This window comes from Camellia sinensis, chromosome 9 (genome assembly GCF_055761805.1).
Source record: "Camellia sinensis isolate YWXY chromosome 9, ASM5576180v1, whole genome shotgun sequence".
Classification (NCBI taxonomy): Eukaryota; Viridiplantae; Streptophyta; class Magnoliopsida; order Ericales; family Theaceae; genus Camellia; species Camellia sinensis.
In genome coordinates this window covers 5,540,622-5,559,465 of record NC_138969.1, presented here as the reverse complement: position 1 = coordinate 5,559,465, position 18,844 = coordinate 5,540,622, and the positions used below count along the sequence as shown (strand labels likewise).

General features: G+C 37.6%; 2 protein-coding genes across 3 annotated transcripts; one reads left to right on the top strand and one right to left on the bottom strand.

Annotated features, from left to right (window-relative positions):
- Positions 1–808: 808 nt before the first annotated feature.
- On the top strand, positions 809–5,497 carry LOC114261588 (peroxisomal 2,4-dienoyl-CoA reductase [(3E)-enoyl-CoA-producing]). Of its 2 annotated transcripts, none has more exons than XM_082886054.1 (5): positions 809–1,155; positions 2,165–2,324; positions 2,797–2,966; positions 3,751–3,922; positions 5,006–5,497. In XM_082886054.1, exons 1-5 carry the CDS (start codon positions 970–972, stop codon positions 5,158–5,160), a joined length of 843 nt encoding a protein of 280 aa, XP_082742180.1. In that variant the 5' UTR covers positions 809–969; the 3' UTR covers positions 5,161–5,497. The 2 variants fall into 2 exon arrangements, with proteins under 2 accessions (XP_082742180.1, XP_082742179.1); XM_082886053.1 differs by having other exon boundaries at positions 3,751–3,973.
- A 10,842-nt stretch (positions 5,498–16,339) lies between these two features.
- LOC114261587 (uncharacterized) lies at positions 16,340–18,001 on the bottom strand. Its single transcript, XM_028201863.2, has one exon. The coding sequence runs from the start codon at positions 17,666–17,668 to the stop codon at positions 16,718–16,720; it is 951 nt and encodes a 316-aa protein (XP_028057664.1). The 5' UTR covers positions 17,669–18,001; the 3' UTR covers positions 16,340–16,717.
- Between the last annotated feature and the right edge of the window lie 843 nt (positions 18,002–18,844).

The following is an 18,844-nucleotide window of genomic DNA, read 5'->3' as shown; positions in this document are numbered from 1 at the left end:
GATATATTTCATTAGCTCATGTGAGATCGATGTCATTAATGGTTGTAATCATGCTACATGGAATAGTGTATCAAATATTACATAAAAAGATAAGTGTAATTAGGGATGACAGTTTCATTCTTTGTATTCCCATGCTCCACACTTTTTTTTTGGGTCCGGATGAGTGAGGTAAGAGTGGGTTTTAATCTGCCCAGCTAAGCCCCAATATATTTGTTAAATAATTTATAATATATAAAATTTTATTTCTTAAACATAATAAAATTAAAATATTAAAATATTATTTATAGCATATCATATCCAATTTTTTGTATTAATACTGTAATTCTTAAAATCATATGCTTTTGCTATTTTCTGAATATCCCATCTCTAGTAAGTCTAGGTGTATAAAAATCAAATACAGAATGAGACACAATCTACTTACAATAATTGTGACATTATTAATAAAATTATATTTATCAATTAGTATATCAATTAATCTATTAACAGATGATTTGTCATAATTTTAAAGATTTTAAGTATTATAATTTGTATAAGAAAAATGATAAATAAGTTTACTTTTTAAATCCACTCTATAAATCCGGTGATATGTCAAAAATATGATTGATTGATAATTAAAAAATATTTAATTATAATTATCTTCTTAACATATCACTAAATTTAAAAAATGAGTCTAATCATAAATAATAATGCTCTTTGTATAATAGATGGGATTTAAAATTTTAAAATAATAATATCATAATATATATTAATATATTAATTAATATATCAATTACGACATGTATTACACTGGTACTGAAATATTAAAGGCCGGCCCATTCGATGCCAAGAAGGGCCCATCAACTATCAAAAATTTTACAAAAAAAAGGCAGTCGTTCAAAATTGTCTTCATGTTCATCCTCCAACTAAGAAATAACTTTGTCGTCTCTGTTTGTAAAATTGAGAGAGAGAGAGAGAGAGTTTGGAGTTTCAATGGAGTCACCATTCAAGGCTGATATACTGAAAGGAAAGGTGGCTCTGTTGACTGGTGGTGGGTCGGGTATCGGATACGAGATATCCACACAGTTGGGCAAGCATGGAGCATCGATCGCCATCATGGGTCGACGCAAAAACGTCCTAGACTCTGCTGTCTCTGCTCTCCGATCTCTGGGCATCCAGGTAATCCCTATTTTCCATCTGGGTTTCCGTTTGTTTCCTCAGAAAATGGACCAAAAGAAAAAGTAAGAGAAAGGGAAAGAGGATATTTATTTATTTATTTATTTAATTGTTTATGTTGTTCAATTTCTTACATTTCTTATCAATTCTCACGAATTGATGAAGTTTCAGTAACGTTGATTGTAATTTAGTTTGATTCTATACATTAGAATTCAGAGAATTGAAATAAATTATTTAATTGATCAGTGGAATAACTGTGTGATAACAAATTATAAGAAAAAGAAAGTCAACTATGCTTACTGTTGCAACTTCAAACCTATGCAAGTGTGAAGTAAATTTTAATCTGCTCATGTAGGAAATTAAAGTGAAAAATCAATGAACGAAATTGAAAAAGAGCAATTCAAAAGCATGTAATGTGTCACGTATTTAGTAGAATTTGTTGGGTGTTCAAGTTGATGAAGAAAGAGACTCAGAGGAACCTGTGAAGTTAAATAATCAGGACCCATTTGGTTTGTCTTTTGTTTGGTGATTTCATATTTTTGTTTTCAAAAAATTTGAATACGCAAAACAAAAACATGTGGCGGCCAATTGATCCCTGAATAAATGATGCAAGTTGAGTGCAAAGGTCATATCCATTTACTTTTCAAGGAAGAACTTTCCAACACTTATGATTGTAAATGATGCTACACTTATTATTGAATCCAAAAAGTAAAAAAAGTAAGTATGTTCACTTAGAAAATGTAATAAAATGCTTACAACTAATCTAACTTGTATAATTTGTTGTGCATGAATTTCACCCATTGTGCTTACTCATTGATAGTCTAATAGTTTCTACACATTTGTTATATATTTCCTTCTTTTTTTCTCTATGGCCTCTGATATTTGAACATGCGAGTTTTGCATCGATTTTGTTGAATTGTTATTTATCATGCTTGCAATTAGTTGGATGATTGGATGATCTAATCAATATCTGGTTTTCGGGCTTGAAATTGCACACTTGCTGCTATTGCAGGCTATTGGGCTTGAGGGAGATGTTCGCAATCAAGATGATGCAGTTAGAGTTCTGGAATCAACTATTAAGCATTTTGGCAAGCTTGACATCCTCGTGAACGCTGCAGCTGGCAATTTCCTTGTCCCAGCTGAGGATTTGTCCCCTAATGGTTTTCGAACAGGTATGATCTTACAGGCATGGGTCCAAATTGTAGTCCATTAACATTCTTCCAAAAAAAAATATATATTGATTCTGTTTTCTATCTAAAATTTTGATGAGTTTTTGATTAGTTGATACATGTAAATTCTTAGTAATCACCTTCGGCTTGCCTCTGAAAGCCCTAGTTTGATACCTTTGCATATTACTTGTGAAGCTTTCAATACCTTGTTCTCAATGACCAGATCTCATATTGACTTGGAAGTTGAGCATTGAGTATCAATGCATAGGACCTTTCACCTTTGTATGTTCTAGTAGTTAATAGGTTTCTTTTTGTTGATTTTAATTGCCAATGACTCATCTCTTGTATATTACTTGTTTGAAGTTGAGTCTCTTGTACCCCTCATGAAACTACTTTTCATCCCAAACAATGCTCTTTTGACATGCATTTCATCCCAAACAAGGCTCATAGAATGTTTTTTGGTTGGTCCTTGCAGTAATAGATATTGATTCAGTAGGCACTTTTACAATGTGCCATGAAGCACTCAAGTATCTTAAGAGAGGAGGACCTGGGCAGGACTCATCTAGAGGTGGAATAATTATAAACATAAGTGCCACTTTGCATTATACAGCAACTTGGTATCAAATCCATGTTTCTGCTGCAAAGGTTTGTCAAAGTCACATCGTAACTAATTTATTTTTGGGTTAATTACAATAATGGTCTTCAAAGTATGAATCTATTACACTTTAGTATCCAATCTTTTTAATTATTCCACTTTGGTCCAGAGGATATTTTTGAAATTTTATATGAAGCTTCTACAAAATCAAAAGAACCAAATACATAGATGGTCCTCAAAGTATGCATTTTGTTGCAATTTGGTCCCCATAGTACACACTTTGTTGCATGTTAGATCTTTTAATTTTGTTGCATTATTTTTGCATTATTTGGGCATTGGTTTTTCTCTGATCCAGAGACTAAGTGTAACAAATTGCGTACTTTTGAGACCAACGTAGAACAAATCACATATTTTGGGAAACATCTGTGTAATTAACCCATTATTTTTGAAGGATTTTGTCAATGAGTGCCCTACCCGTTAGCAAGCTTAATTAGCTGTATATTATTTATTAAAGCGCGTGTCATAAAGAATGTACAACTATTTTAAGTTTTTTTAACTAATACTCTTATGTAGTGTTTGATTCACTGGAATGAAGTAGAACGGTTATTTTGTAGCCTTTCTATAAAATGACTATTCCTTTATAATGGTGAATGATGATTTAATTTGTAAATCATTTTTTATCATTTTTTTAATGAATCAAATGTGATAATTGACATTATATTGGATTGGTCCTTCCATTCCAATGAACTCAATGGAACATTAAGGCACTCCTTAACAAAATTCATTCTTGAATTGTGTTGTGTATTTACTATTCTGTCCCTCCCTCTTTGCCAGGCAGCTGTTGATAGCATTACAAGGAGTTTGGCATTAGAGTGGGGAACAGATTATGACATTAGGGTTAATGGGATAGCACCAGGACCTATTGAAGACACTGCTGGAGTTAGTAAACTTGCTCCTGATGATATGCTGAAAGAAATGGAACAGAATGTTCCTTTGTATAAAATGGGTGAGAAATGGGATATTGCTATGGCTGCTCTCTATCTTGTTTCTGATGCAGGTTCGTAATTTTTATCTATAGTAATCTATATAAACTAACAAATTTTACAGGCTTTTATGTCTTACTGATGCATCACCTATCATATTATTAAAAGGTGTCGTACTTTAGATTCCGAAGTTTTATTATTTTATGACGCATTAGTTAGTAAGAAAATTTTGTAGAGTTTATTAGTTTGTATGACATTTTACTTTCATTTAGTGGTGAGTTCTGAAACTTGGTTTCTAAATGTACACATAATACATGTATGGGGTGATTCATGAATGAAAGTTAGTGTCATTCAAGTATGTAGTTGAAAGGTTGAAAGTGTATTGATTATTTGGTTAATGTACAAGTCTTGATGCACGATTGGTAGAACCTATTTATATCTCCATGTACTTTGGTCAGTGGTGTGTTGAAGACGTCTTCATTTCCTAGGGCACCAAGTAATCCGTAGCCTTTTGCAATGTTCTCTTTAAGATCTTTTAACAAAAACTAAAAACTAAGGCTCTGTTTGGAACGTTTTTCCAAAACTAATTCTACCTTTTTATTTGAGTTTCATGTTGGTTTACGATTTTTCAAAGTTAATTCTACATTCAATTTTGAAAACTCTGTCTTAGGTGGGAAAATTTGGGCTAATCGGTCATCCAGCTGGTTGATTGGCCGGTTGACCGGAACAATAATTTTTTTTTGTTGCAATTGACACATTAATTTTTATATATTCGGAAAGAATATTTTTTGATTTTTTTATGAGCTTTAAAAGAATTTTGAGTTGTGTGTTTGGTTATGAGTTGTAAATTTTTGTATCAAATATCATATGTCATACCAAAAATTCCCCACTCAATTCAAAACTCTTTCATCAAACAAATTTTCTATATTCAAATCATATTTTCAAAACTCACGAACTCAAAATACAACTCTTACTCTCAAATCATATTTAGAAAGCTTTATCAAACGTAATTTAAATTTCTCTCGTACTTTGCAAGTGCCATTTGTTAATTTTCACTATTTTCCTTAGTTACGAAATCTCATCTGAGTTGTTGTTGATGTTTGAAGGGAAATACATCAATGGAACAACATTGGTGGTTGATGGAGGACTTTGGTTGAGCAGACCTCGTCATCTTCCGAAAGAGGCAGTGAAGCAACTTTCTCGAGTTGTGGAGACGAGATCCAGAAACGCTCCGGTTGGGATTCCAAAGAGCAGGCTATAACCAATACATTTGGTGATCAAAATTCTGGGTTATGTTTGGCATGATGTTAAATTAACCCCAGTCAAGCTATAGACTTTTTTTTTGGAGCTTCAGTAAAAAGGAGACTCCAAACAACCACCATTTGATTGCTTATATTTTTGAGTGCCTGCCAGCTTGAGCATTTGGTGAATGAAACAGTACTACACTCTGCTCTCAGGCATCGATGACTCTATGAGGATGTTTGATTGAGAGAATTATAGTATGAGATTGAAATTATTAATTTGTGGACTCAATAATTCTGTGTGTTTTGAAATTTTGTTTCTAGATTATTAATTTATTAGGTAATTAGTTCAATAAATTTGTAAGATTATTAATAATGAGGTAAGGGTGAAATTATATATACTAAGCTGAGAAATAAAATAGAAAGATTCTTATACTTTGACTAAAAATTAAAACACTTGTTATATGTATATAATTTTATATTTTAGAAGGTTAAAAATATTTTTTGATATTTATTTTATTAAATTAGTTTATATTTAAAAAAAAAAAAAAACCAAACATGACTTTTGTATTTTGTATTTTATTTTTATTTGTTTATTTTTATTTTTATTTTTTAAAATCACGTTTGTGGAGAAATTTTGATAAAGTAAAAATTGTGAAGAAGATTGGAAAAGAAGATAAATATAGTTATAATTCTACATTTATATGTTTTCTTATTCAATGCAAATCAAGCAATGGACAAGAAGATATCCTGCTAACCTAATTGGATAGTGAATATCACATTAATTTGATGAAATTATTAATACTTTTACTATTAATCTTGTGAATTAAACATGACCTATGTGTGTCTAATTTCAGACCTATATGTGTCTAATTTCAGGGTCTACTTGGATGTCCCTTTTGAAAATGAATATAATTTAAGCAATTGTTGGTGCCAAGAAGAAGAATAAGCAATTAAAAGAGGGGTCATTTATAAAGCTCAATAAGTGAATAATGAATCTGATCAAACGCATGTAACCATTCTCTCATTTTTGGGGACATTGCACCTAACCAACTACTGTCCTCATTTGTTAATAAAATACAAGGAATTCCTCCTATAATAGTAAGATCTGGTTGGAACTTAAAAAATACATGGAAATCTCTCTGGCATCCTACTAAATTCTTCATTAATTCGGTAGGTACTGTCGAGTATTTGATGTCGTCTATCACGTTGTAGACGGCGTCTTGGTCGTAGTCCTTGAAGCTTATTCTGCCGGAGAAGTAATTGTGTCGTCCGAGGCTTCTGGCCCAGGCAATTTCATCGTATAGTTGTAATCTCCACCTTACACGTCACCATCCGTACGTCCATCGACGGATGAAATTGCTTATCGGGTACAATTTCAACAGGGGGGCGCTAGTAATATTATATATAGCCCCCCCCCCGGCTGGTGTGACCTCCCTCTATATAAAGCCTCCACTAACAACATTCACACCGGTGTAAGTTAAGTGTTAATCACTAAATAAGCTAAATAATGCCTCGCCAAGCCTCTTTCCGTTTTTATGCCAAGAATGTCTTCCTCACCTACCCACAATGCCCATGCCCAAAAGAACAACTCTTAGAACTCCTCCAGTCTCTCCTCCAACTAGCCTGTCAACCATACTACATACTTGTCGCAAGGGAGCTCCATGAAGATGGAAACCCACACCTTCATGCCATGGTCCAATGCACGAAGAAGATCCAAACCTCCAACCCGAGATTTTTCGATCTCAGTGGAACCAATGGGAGGATCTACCATCCAAATATAGAAAAACTCCACTCGCCAACAGCAAGTCGACAGTATATACAGAAAGGGGGCGAGTTCGTCGAATGGGGAGAATTTTCATCTAAGGGGAGAAGTCCTTCGAAAAACAGAGACAAACTCTGGAAGGGAATACTTGGCGAAGCAGAAACGGAGGAACAATTCTTTGCTCTCTGCAAAGAAAGATGTCCCACCGATTACGTCACAAAATACCCCCAATTAAAAACATTTTCCAGGGATCATTACAAAAGAGAGAAGCCCCCATATACTAGCCCTTTTAATTCATTTCCTTTTTTAAATGAAGAAGTAAAAAAATGGGCAGAAAATAATATTTTGTTTGTAAGTCGAAATTGCGTTCAGTACGAGTTATGTCAAAATTGTTGTCTCTCCGTTTGGAGGGAAGACGATTTCCTTAGATTAGGGATACACAAAAATAATATAAACAATTTATATACTGACGAAGAGCTCTCCTCCTCCTCTGATAACAGGAACCAGAGCAGAGGCCCATCCGCCCAATCTCTCTCTACCTCGAAGGACCCTCAAGAACAGGCAAAACCGCCTGGGCCAGAAGCCTCGGACGACACAATTACTTCTCCGGCAGAATAAGTTTCAAGGACTACGACCAAGACGCCGTCTACAACGTGATAGACGACATCAAATACTCGACAGTCCCTACCGAATTAATGAAGAATTTAGTAGGCTGCCATAGAGATTTCCATGTATTTGTTAAGTTCCAACCAGATCTCACTATTAGAGGAGGAATTCCTTGTATTTTATTAACAAATGGGGACAGTAGTTGGTTAGATGCAATGTCCCCATTAATGAGAGAATGGTTTGATGTTAATGTGACCACTGTTATGATTAATGAAAAATTTTATTAATTTTATTTATGAAACCGCTCAAAGTTTTATTTACTTACTACATTTCCCTTATCATCCACTATTACATCTTGAGTCACATCACTATTTTTTACACTGATGATTACATTTCGTAAAACATTAGAAAATTCTGCTGCATCCATAACAACTGATCCTCTACGATCAACTTCCTCTTTGCTAACACCAACCTCTGAAATCGACGGACCAGGATCAACATCACTAGATTCATCACCACCTCTGCGTACATCAATCTCTGACAAACTCAGACGACCTCTGCGTTCATGAATGACTGAACCACTTTCCCCAAAACCTCCTAACAACAAATCTCTTCGCCTCTCCGGTAAACCAACAGACTTAGTCCGTGTCAGAATCGGAATGGCCTTCGTTGGAGGACAATGCCAGACATCAACATTATCATTAGTGTATTTTTTAGATAACACAACAATAGAGGGGGCCCTCATTTGCGAATCTTCTGGCATGTCACTCGTAGAATACTTCAGATACCCCTTCATTTTACAATACGTAACCCCCCTTTTAATATTAGAATTTTCAAGTCGATACTTCACCATCCATGGCACCTGTTTGTCGTTAATTGAACAATAACCATTCCCATAATAGACTAACTCGCATTGACAATCTACTGGGAAAATAAACCATGCCTGCAAACTGTCATTACCGTCTAACCTCCGATCATAAACATTTACTCTGACCAACCCACTAGCATTGGGTGCGCAAAGGGGGGAATATTTTATCAATATTTTATCAACCTTAATACTTTTTTGTTTGTATCTTAACCTCAATTTAGAAAATAAATCAGGCAACGCAAGTTCAATACAACTGAAATCACTTGCCGAAACACCCTCAACAACCCTAGTTTTTATATCGTCCACCTCCATTAACCTGAACATTACAAATAAAAATACATCAAATTACAATTTCTAAACAGTTTTAAAGTACATTTGACTCCTTAAAGTAATTTTGCATTCCTTTCCACTAACAGTAGCAGCCACTAAATATATGGCACCCTTTTGAATGCTTCCAACATTTCCCAACAGCGTATCTTTGTAGTCCGTCCAAACATCAACTGGGAAGAACCGGTCTACAACTTCTATCCCGTGACGAACGTACTCTTTGTCCTTGCCACCAACGAGCTTGAATCTCATTTTCTTTAGCATCCGAAAACGGTCGGACTGGTCAGGATCAACAATCCAGGTCTCAGGATTACCCTCGCCAACTCTAATAAATATCTTGTCAGGTGTAGGGACGGAATCTGACGGACTATTATCACTGATGACAAAAAACAACACGTGGTGGACCACAGTTTCGTCCTTAGCATCCTGTCCCAATTGAACATTACCAATGAATTTGATACCCTTAACCACGATCTTGTCTGATTGACGGTCAGATCTCTTATTACCCAACTCAATACCATTAAATAATCTCGACACGCCTTTATTATCAAACTTAACGTCCCTTAATTGTTCATCGTATAGCTGTAATTTCCTTACTCCCCTCTTAGTCTTCTTAATAAATCGGGGAATATTCAGAACGTACCGTCTGCGAACATACTGGGTCTTAAAAGGTGCACGACTACGGTAACTACGCTTATATCCACTGGCCGCCGGTGTCCTTGACCTCCGGTACGCAAGGGGGGTCCGGTAAGGGCTGCTTCCTATTCCTTCCATTTTTTTTATAAATAACTCCAAATCTTTTATACGAACACTTCTACAGGATCTATTACCTCTGCTAACCCTTCTGTTCAGACACCTTAGTTTTGATATTTTTGCCCTCTGATCTTCGTACACCGGAACAAACTTCACCGGAGCTCTCCGCCGGCTCTCTTCCCACAGTCCTAGTTGCCACGTCAAAAAGCGATCTACACACATTTGAGTGAATTGCCCGTAATTCTCGGGATACTCTTCTAAGGAGTACAACATTGTATACCAAATAAATCAACAAAAATGGCAGAAAGAAAAGGAGGGACGAAACAAGGTACCAGAAAATCACCTCAGTGTAATAACTCTCCAACTGCAAAAGCATATCTCTCTCCACCGACAAATATCTGAGGCTGGACCCAGATATATAGACAGCAGTAAATACGGAGATTCGGAATTTAAAATTTGAATTCCCGCCCATTACTGTTCATTCACGCGGAATTCTGCGCACCTTTGCTTTATCTCCAAGCAAAAACACCACGATCGTGACACGTGGGTGGACAGGATCCGGCCACGTCTACTCACACCACTCACACCAAATAGTGATTACTATTTGGTGTGAGTACAGATTTATTCTCCACCTTACACGTCACCATCCGTACGTCCATCGACGGATGAAATTGCCTATCGGGTACAATTTCAACAGGGGGGCGCTAGTAATATTATATATAGCCCCCCCCCGGCTGGTGTGACCTCCCTCTATATAAAGCCTCCACTAACAACATTCACACCGGTGTAAGTTAAGTGTTAATCACTAAATAAGCTAAATAATGCCTCGCCAAGCCTCTTTCCGTTTTTATGCCAAGAATGTCTTCCTCACCTACCCACAATGCCCATGCCCAAAAGAACAACTCTTAGAACTCCTCCAGTCTCTCCTCCAACTAGCCTGTCAACCATACTACATACTTGTCGCAAGGGAGCTCCATGAAGATGGAAACCCACACCTTCATGCCATGGTCCAATGCACGAAGAAGATCCAAACCTCCAACCCGAGATTTTTCGATCTCAGTGGAACCAATGGGAGGATCTACCATCCAAATATAGAAAAACTCCACTCGCTAACAGCAAGTCGACAGTATATACAGAAAGGGGGCGAGTTCGTCGAATGGGGAGAATTTTCATCTAAGGGGAGAAGTCCTTCGAAAAACAGAGACAAACTCTGGAAGGGAATACTTGGCGAAGCAGAAACGGAGGAACAATTCTTTGCTCTTTGCAAAGAAAGATGTCCCACCGATTACGTCACAAAATACCCCCAATTAAAAACATTTTCCAGGGATCATTACAAAAGAGAGAAGCCCCCATATACTAGCCCTTTTAATTCATTTCCTTTTTTAAATGAAGAAGTAAAAAAATGGGCAGAAAATAATATTTTGTTTGTAAGTCGAAATTGCGTTCAGTACGAGTTATGTCAAAATTGTTGTCTCTCCGTTTGGAGGGAAGACGATTTCCTTAGATTAGGGATACACAAAAATAATATAAACAATTTATATACTGACGAAGAGCTCTCCTCCTCCTCTGATAACAGGAACCAGAGCAGAGGCCCATCCGCCCAATCTCTCTCTACCTCGAAGGACCCTCAAGAACAGGCAAAACCGCCTGGGCCAGAAGCCTCGGACGACACAATTACTTCTCCGGCAGAATAAGTTTCAAGGACTACGACCAAGACGCCGTCTACAACGTGATAGACGACATCAAATACTCGACAGTCCCTACCGAATTAATGAAGAATTTAGTAGGCTGCCATAGAGATTTCCATGTATTTGTTAAGTTCCAACCAGATCTCACTATTAGAGGAGGAATTCCTTGTATTTTATTAACAAATGGGGACAGTAGTTGGTTAGATGCAATGTCCCCATTAATGAGAGAATGGTTTGATGTTAATGTGACCACTGTTATGATTAATGAAAAATTTTATTAATTTTATTTATGAAACCGCTCAAAGTTTTATTTACTTACTACATTTCCCTTATCATCCACTATTACATCTTGAGTCACATCACTATTTTTTACACTGATGATTACATTTCGTAAAACATTAGAAAATTCTGCTGCATCCATAACAACTGATCCTCTACGATCAACTTCCTCTTTGCTAACACCAACCTCTGAAATCGACGGACCAGGATCAACATCACTAGATTCATCACCACCTCTGCGTACATCAATCTCTGACAAACTCAGACGACCTCTGCGTTCATGAATGACTGAACCACTTTCCCCAAAACCTCCTAACAACAAATCTCTTCGCCTCTCCGGTAAACCAACAGACTTAGTCCGTGTCAGAATCGGAATGGCCTTCGTTGGAGGACAATGCCAGACATCAACATTATCATTAGTGTATTTTTTAGATAACACAACAATAGAGGGGGCCCTCATTTGCGAATCTTCTGGCATGTCACTCGTAGAATACTTCAGATACCCCTTCATTTTACAATACGTAACCCCCCTTTTAATATTAGAATTTTCAAGTCGATACTTCACCATCCATGGCACCTGTTTGTCGTTAATTGAACAATAACCATTCCCATAATAGACTAACTCGCATTGACAATCTACTGGGAAAATAAACCATGCCTGCAAACTGTCATTACCGTCTAACCTCCGATCATAAACATTTACTCTGACCAACCCACTAGCATTGGGTGCGCAAAGGGGGGAATATTTTATCAATATTTTATCAACCTTAATACTTTTTTGTTTGTATCTTAACCTCAATTTAGAAAATAAATCAGGCAACGCAAGTTCAATACAACTGAAATCACTTGCCGAAACACCCTCAACAACCCCAGTTTTTATATCGTCCACCTCCATTAACCTGAACATTACAAATAAAAATACATCAAATTACAATTTCTAAACAGTTTTAAAGTACATTTGACTCCTTAAAGTAATTTTGCATTCCTTTCCACTAACAGTAGCAGCCACTAAATATATGGCACCCTTTTGAATGCTTCCAACATTTCCCAACAGCGTATCTTTGTAGTCCGTCCAAACATCAACTGGGAAGAACCGGTCTACAACTTCTATCCCGTGACGAACGTACTCTTTGTCCTTGCCACCAACGAGCTTGAATCTCATTTTCTTTAGCATCCGAAAACGGTCGGACTGGTCAGGATCAACAATCCAGGTCTCAGGATTACCCTCGCCAACTCCAATAAATATCATGTCAGGTGTAGGGACGGAATCTGACGGACTATTATCACTGATGACAAAAAACAACACGTGGTGGACCACAGCTTCATCCTTAGCATTCTGTCCCAATTGAACATTACCAATGAATTTGATACCCTTAACCACGATCTTGTCTGATTGACGGTCAGATCTCTTATTACCCAACTCAATACCATTAAGTAATCTTGACACGCCTTTATTATCAAACTTAACGTCCCTTAATTGTTCATCGTATAGCTGTAATTTCCTTAACCTTCGGTACGCAAGGGGGGTCCGGTAATGGCTGCTTCCTATTCCTTCCATTTTTTATAAATAACTCCAAATCTTTTATGCGAACACTTCTACAGGATTTGTTACCTCTGCTAACCCTTCTGTTCAGACACCTTAGCTTTGATATTTTTGCCCTCTGATCTTCGTACACCGGAACAAACATCACCGGAGCTCTCCGTCGGCTCTCTTCCCACAGTCCTAGTTGCCACGTCAAAAAGCGATCTACACACATTTGAGTGAACTGCCCGTAATTCTCGGGATACTCTTCTAAGGAGTACAACATTGTATACCAAATAAATCGACAAAAATGGCAGAAAGAAAAGGAGGGACGAAACAGGTACCAGAAAATCACCTCAGTGTAATAACTCTCCAACTGCAAAAGCATATCTCTCTCCACCGACAAATATCTGAGGCTGGACCCAGATATATAGACAGCTGTAAATACGGAGATTCGAAATTTAAAATTTGAATTCCCGCCCATTACTGTTCATTCACGCGGAATTCTGTGCACCTTTGCTTTATCTCCAAGCAAAAACACCACGATCGTGACACGTGGGTGGACAGGATCCGGCCACGTCTACTCACACCACTCACACCAAATAGTGATTACTATTTGGTGTGAGTACGGATTTAATCTCCGCCTTACTCGTCACCATCCGTACGTCCATCGACGGATGAAATTGCCTATCGGGTACAATTTCAACAGGGGGCGCTAGTAATATTATATATAGCGCCCCCCCCGGCTGGTGTGACCTCCCCCTATATAAAGCCTCGACAAACAACATTCACACCAGTGTAAGTTAAGTGTTAATCACTAAATAAGCTAAATAATGCCTCGCCAATCCTCTTTCCGTTTTTATGCCAAGAATGTCTTCCTCACCTACCCACAATGCCCATGCCCAAAAGAACAACTCTTAGAACTCCTCCAGTCTCTCCTCCAACTACCCTGTCAACCATACTACATACTTGTCGCAAGGGAGCTCCATGAAGATGGAAACCCTCACCTTCATGCCATGGTTCAATGCACGAAGAAGATCCAAACCTCAAACCCGAGATTTTTCGATCTCAGTGGAACCAATGGGAGGATCTACCATCCAAATATAGAAAAACTCCACTCGCTAACAGCAAGTCGACAGTATATACAGAAAGGGGGCGAGTTCGTCGAATGGGGAGAATTTTCATCTAAGGGGAGAAGTCCTTCGAAAAACAGAGACGAACTCTGGAAGGGAATACTTGGCGAAGCAGAAACGGAGGAACAATTCTTTGCTCTCTGTAAAGAAAAATGCCCCACCGATTACGTCACAAAATACCCCCAATTAAAAACATTTTCCAAGGATCATTACAAAAGAGAGAGGCCCCCATATACTAGCCCTTTTAATTCATTTCCTTTCTTAAATGAAGAAGTAAAAAAATGGGCAGAAAATAATATTTTGTTTGTAAGTCGAAATTGCGTTCAGTACGAGTTATGTCAAAATTGCTGTCTTTCCGTTTGGAGGGAAGACGATTTCCTTAGATTAGGAATACATAAAAATAATATAAACAATTTATATACTGACGAAGAACTCTCCAATTCCTCTGATAACAGGAACCAGAGCAGAGGCCCATCCGCCCAATCTCCCTCTACCTCGAAGGACCCTCAAGAACAGGCAAAACCGCCTGGGCCAGAAGCCTCGGACGACACAATTACTTCTCCGGCAAAATAAGTTTCAAGGACTACGACCAAGACGCCGTCTACAACGTAATAGACGACATCAAATACTCGACAGTCCCTACCGAATTAATGAAGAATTTAGTAGGATGCCAGAGAGATTTCCATGTATTTGTTAAGTTCCAACCAGATCTCACTATTAGAGAAGGAATTCCTTGTATTTTATTAACAAATGGGGACAGTAGTTGGTTAGATGCAATGTACCCAAAAATGAGAGAATGGTTTGATGTTAATGTAACCACTGTCATGATTAATGAAAAATTTTATTAATTTTATTTATAAAACCACTCAAAGTTTTATTTACTTACTACATTTCCCTTATCATCCACAATTACATCTTGAGTCACATCACTATTTTTTACACTGATGATTACATTTCGTAAAACATTAGAAAATTCTGTTGCATCCATAACAACTGATCCTCTACGATCAACTTCCTCTTTGCTAACACCAACCTCTGAAATCGACGGACCAGGATCAACATCACTAGATTCATCACCACCTCTGCGTACATCAATTTCTGACAAACTCAGACGACCTCTGGGTTGGTCAGAGTAAATGTTTATGATCGGAGGTTAGACGGTAATGACAGTTTGCAGGCATGGTTTATTTTCCCAGTAGATTGTCAATGCGAGTTAGTCTATTATGGGAATGGTTATTGTTCAATTAACGACAAACAGGTGCCATGGATGGTGAAGTATCGACTTGAAAATTCCAATATTAAAAGGGGGGTTACGTATTGTAAAATGAAGGGTTATCTGAAGTATTCTACGAGTGACATGCCAGAAGATTCGCAAATGAGGGCCCCCTCTATTGTGTGTTATCTAAAAAATATACTAATGACAATTCTTTGCTCTCTGTAAAGAAAAATGTCCCACCGATTACGTCACAAAATACCCCCAATTAAAAACATTTTCCAGGGATCATTACAAAAGAGAGAGGGCCCCATATACTAGCCCTTTTAATTCATTTCTTTTCTTAAATGAAGAAGTAAAAAAATGGGCAGAAAATAATATTCTGTTTGTCAGTCGAAATTGCGTTCAGTACGAGTTATGTCAAAATTGCTGTCTCTCCGTTTGGAGGGAAGACGATTTCCTTAGATTAGGGATACACAAAAATAATATAAATAATTTATATACTGACGAAGAACTCTCCTCCTCCTCTGATAACAGGAACCAGAGCAGAGGCCCATCCGCCCAATCTCTCTCTACCTCGAAGGACCCTCAAGAACAGGCAAAACCGCCTGAGCCAGAAGCCTCGAACGACACAATTACTTCTCCGACAAAATAAACTTCAAGGACTACGACCAAGACGCTGTTTATCAGCATTTTTTTGGGTAAGGTGTCACTTTATAAACATGATCATTAAACAACATCACATTTCCAGCATTGACCATTACATGAGACTACAACAGTTGAGCAAAATCCAAAAACCAAAAAACAAGGACCTTCCTCAACTCGGAGAATGTGTCAGAATTTTGGACTATTCATCGATATTTCGGCCAAGATATGACCTTATGACTGACAGACATATTCCAATACCATTATTTAAAATTATGATTCTGACAAACAAATATGAGTACCCAAGCAACAGATTGAGAACGCTCACCCAGCCATTTCAAAGCTTTCCTCTTTGCACCATTCCATAGCATACAAACATATATTAACAAATACACTAAAATTTGAAAAATAATATTACCCATGTATGATCATTTGGCAATCCAATTGAATCAACAAAATCAATCTCTCCTACCTAGTGTCTGTTTACAACACATGATCATTAAACACCACGACATTTCCAGCATTGAACATTACATGAGACTACTACAGTCGAGCAAAATCCAAAAACAAAAAACAAGGACCTTCCTCACCTTTATTCTAATGGTTTTAAATATCAGTTGACACCTATCCATATCCACCGATAACGATACATATATCAATACATTATTTAAAACCATGATTCTGACTAACAAATAGGAGTACCCAAGAAACAGAATTGAATACTCGCCCGGCCATTTCAAAGTTTTCCTCTTTGCAACATTCTCATCTCACCATGGCCTCAAACATCCAAGTTCTCCATTTGAATGTTGCTTTTGAGGGGCACATACTCTCCAAGATAACCTCCAAGATGATCATACAGAGCACTCTTGTCAATCCCCTGGTGGTGATAACTCTTGCAAACATAGTAAAACACACTCTGCACCATCAAACCCACCAAATTCACAATCACCATAACCCCAACCAAAAACCCACCAACCATAATCCTCACAAAAATTCCATAACCCTCTCCATGAACCACCACAGCTCCAAAAACCCCATTAATCACCCCGCAAATAGCCAGGTACCCGAAAACAAGCACAACTACCATTCGGGTCCTCCCCTTCAACAACTCATAGCTCTTCTTCATCGCCGCGAACCCGAAAACCGGTTCAAGCACCGAAACCACACTAGCTAAATGCCACAAAGCAGTGATGTAAACATGAACAACAAGAAACAGAATGGAAATCACAACCACTGAGAAAAAAAGCAAAATTGGATTGTGGGTATCGACAGCTATAACAAGGAGAACCAGAAAACCCACAAACACAATGTAGTAGATGATCATGATTAGAGAAACCCACAAGTAGGTGATGAAGAGTCGCCGGAAAACGCGGGGAATGGCGGCGATGGTGGAGGAGAAGGAGACGGGTTTGGAGGTGTAGAGAGAGGCGACGGTGAAGACTACAGCGGCGGTGGAGAGGAGAGAGAAAGCGAAGAGGAAGATGAGGTAGAAGAACTGAAAGATGAGGAGCTTGGTCCATTGAGAGGAGTGAGAACCAGTTGGGGATTCGATTTGGGTGAGGAGAGGGTGAGTGAAGAGAGAGTGAGCTAGGATTGCGAAGGAGAGAGGGAAAATTAGGGTTAGGGTTAGGAGGTAGAAAGTTTTGGGGGATTGTTTAGGGATTGAGGTTGATTCCCTCAAGATGTCTGGAATGGAAAGGAATTGGAGCTCTTCTGGAGGTAGATCCATGGTGGTTAATACAGATCGTCGTAGGTATCTGTATCTATTTCTCTGGAAATCTGTGGATTGGGAATTGGGGGATCCTAGAGAGAGAATAATGTCTGTGAGTGAGAGTGAGAGCGAGAGAGAGAGAGAGGGGGGTATGGTGAGAAGGAAAAAGTAAAGTGCAGCAAGTCTACGCTAATAAATACTTTGCCTGGTTGCACCGCCAACCGACCTGTAGGCAGTAACTACAAATTATCATATACGGAAATGAGCCGTAGCTTGAATTGGTTGGCTTGAATTGGCTCGAAAGGGGGAGAGAAAAGAGGAAAAAGAGATAGAGGAGAAAGAGGGAGAGAAGAGAGAAAGAAGAGAGGAGAAGAGCCAGCACTGCCGCCGCCGTCGAGGATCGTCGCTGCTCGTCGCTGGTCGTCGTCGGCCGTCACTGCTCGTCGCCTCGTCGCCCGCCGTTGCTGCTCGTCGGCTCTGCCTCGCCTCTGTCCCCCGCATCCAGCCCCATTTGTTGGGCCCCCTCCAGTCCCTCCTCCTCCTCCCCCTCCTCCTCCCTCCTTTCTCCTCCTTCTTCATTCTCTTCTCCTTCTCTGCTTCTGATTCGAGCCAATTTCGAGCTCCACCTTTCGAGCTACATAGCACTACCGTATCATATATTTACGACGTCATTTGGTAATATTATCCATTTATTTTTCGGTAAATTATACTAACATTCTCTATAATTTGGGACTCGTATCATTTTAATTCTAACTTTTTAATTGTGACACATTTGATCTTATATTTTGAATCTTATTTTAAATAAGAACAATTGAACTTACCATTCCTTAATTTCAAGGGTAAAATTATCAATTTGATAAAATATAAACTAATTTGACAAAAATAAATATCAAAAAAATATTTTAAAATTTTTAAAAATAATTTTTACCCACAAAAAATAAAATTATGTAAAATTAATAAAAATTAATAAAATTACATGTTTAATTTTTAAAAATTAATTTTACATGATCATCATCCCAATATATAATAAAAATTAATTTGGTAAAAAAAAATAAATGTCTAAAAGATTTAACAATTTTATATAATTTTATCTTTAGTAGGTAGAAATAATTTTAAAAAATTCAAAAATATTTTTTTAACATTTATTTTTGTTAAATTAATTTATATTTTATCATATTGACGAATTTGCTCTTG

Excerpts from the sequence above, each read along its gene's own strand:
- LOC114261588 (XM_082886053.1), top strand. The coding sequence starts at position 970 with ATGGAGTCACCATTCAAGGCTGATATACTGAAAGGAAAGGTGGCTCTG. Across the intron at positions 2,967-3,750 it reads TCCATGTTTCTGCTGCAAAG|GCAGCTGTTGATAGCATTAC; the intron begins GTTTGTCAAAGT and ends CCTCTTTGCCAG. Across the intron at positions 3,974-5,005 it reads CTATCTTGTTTCTGATGCAG|GGAAATACATCAATGGAACA; the intron begins GTTCGTAATTTT and ends TGATGTTTGAAG.
- LOC114261587 (XM_028201863.2), bottom strand. The coding sequence starts at position 17,668 with ATGGATCTACCTCCAGAAGAGCTCCAATTCCTTTCCATTCCAGACATC.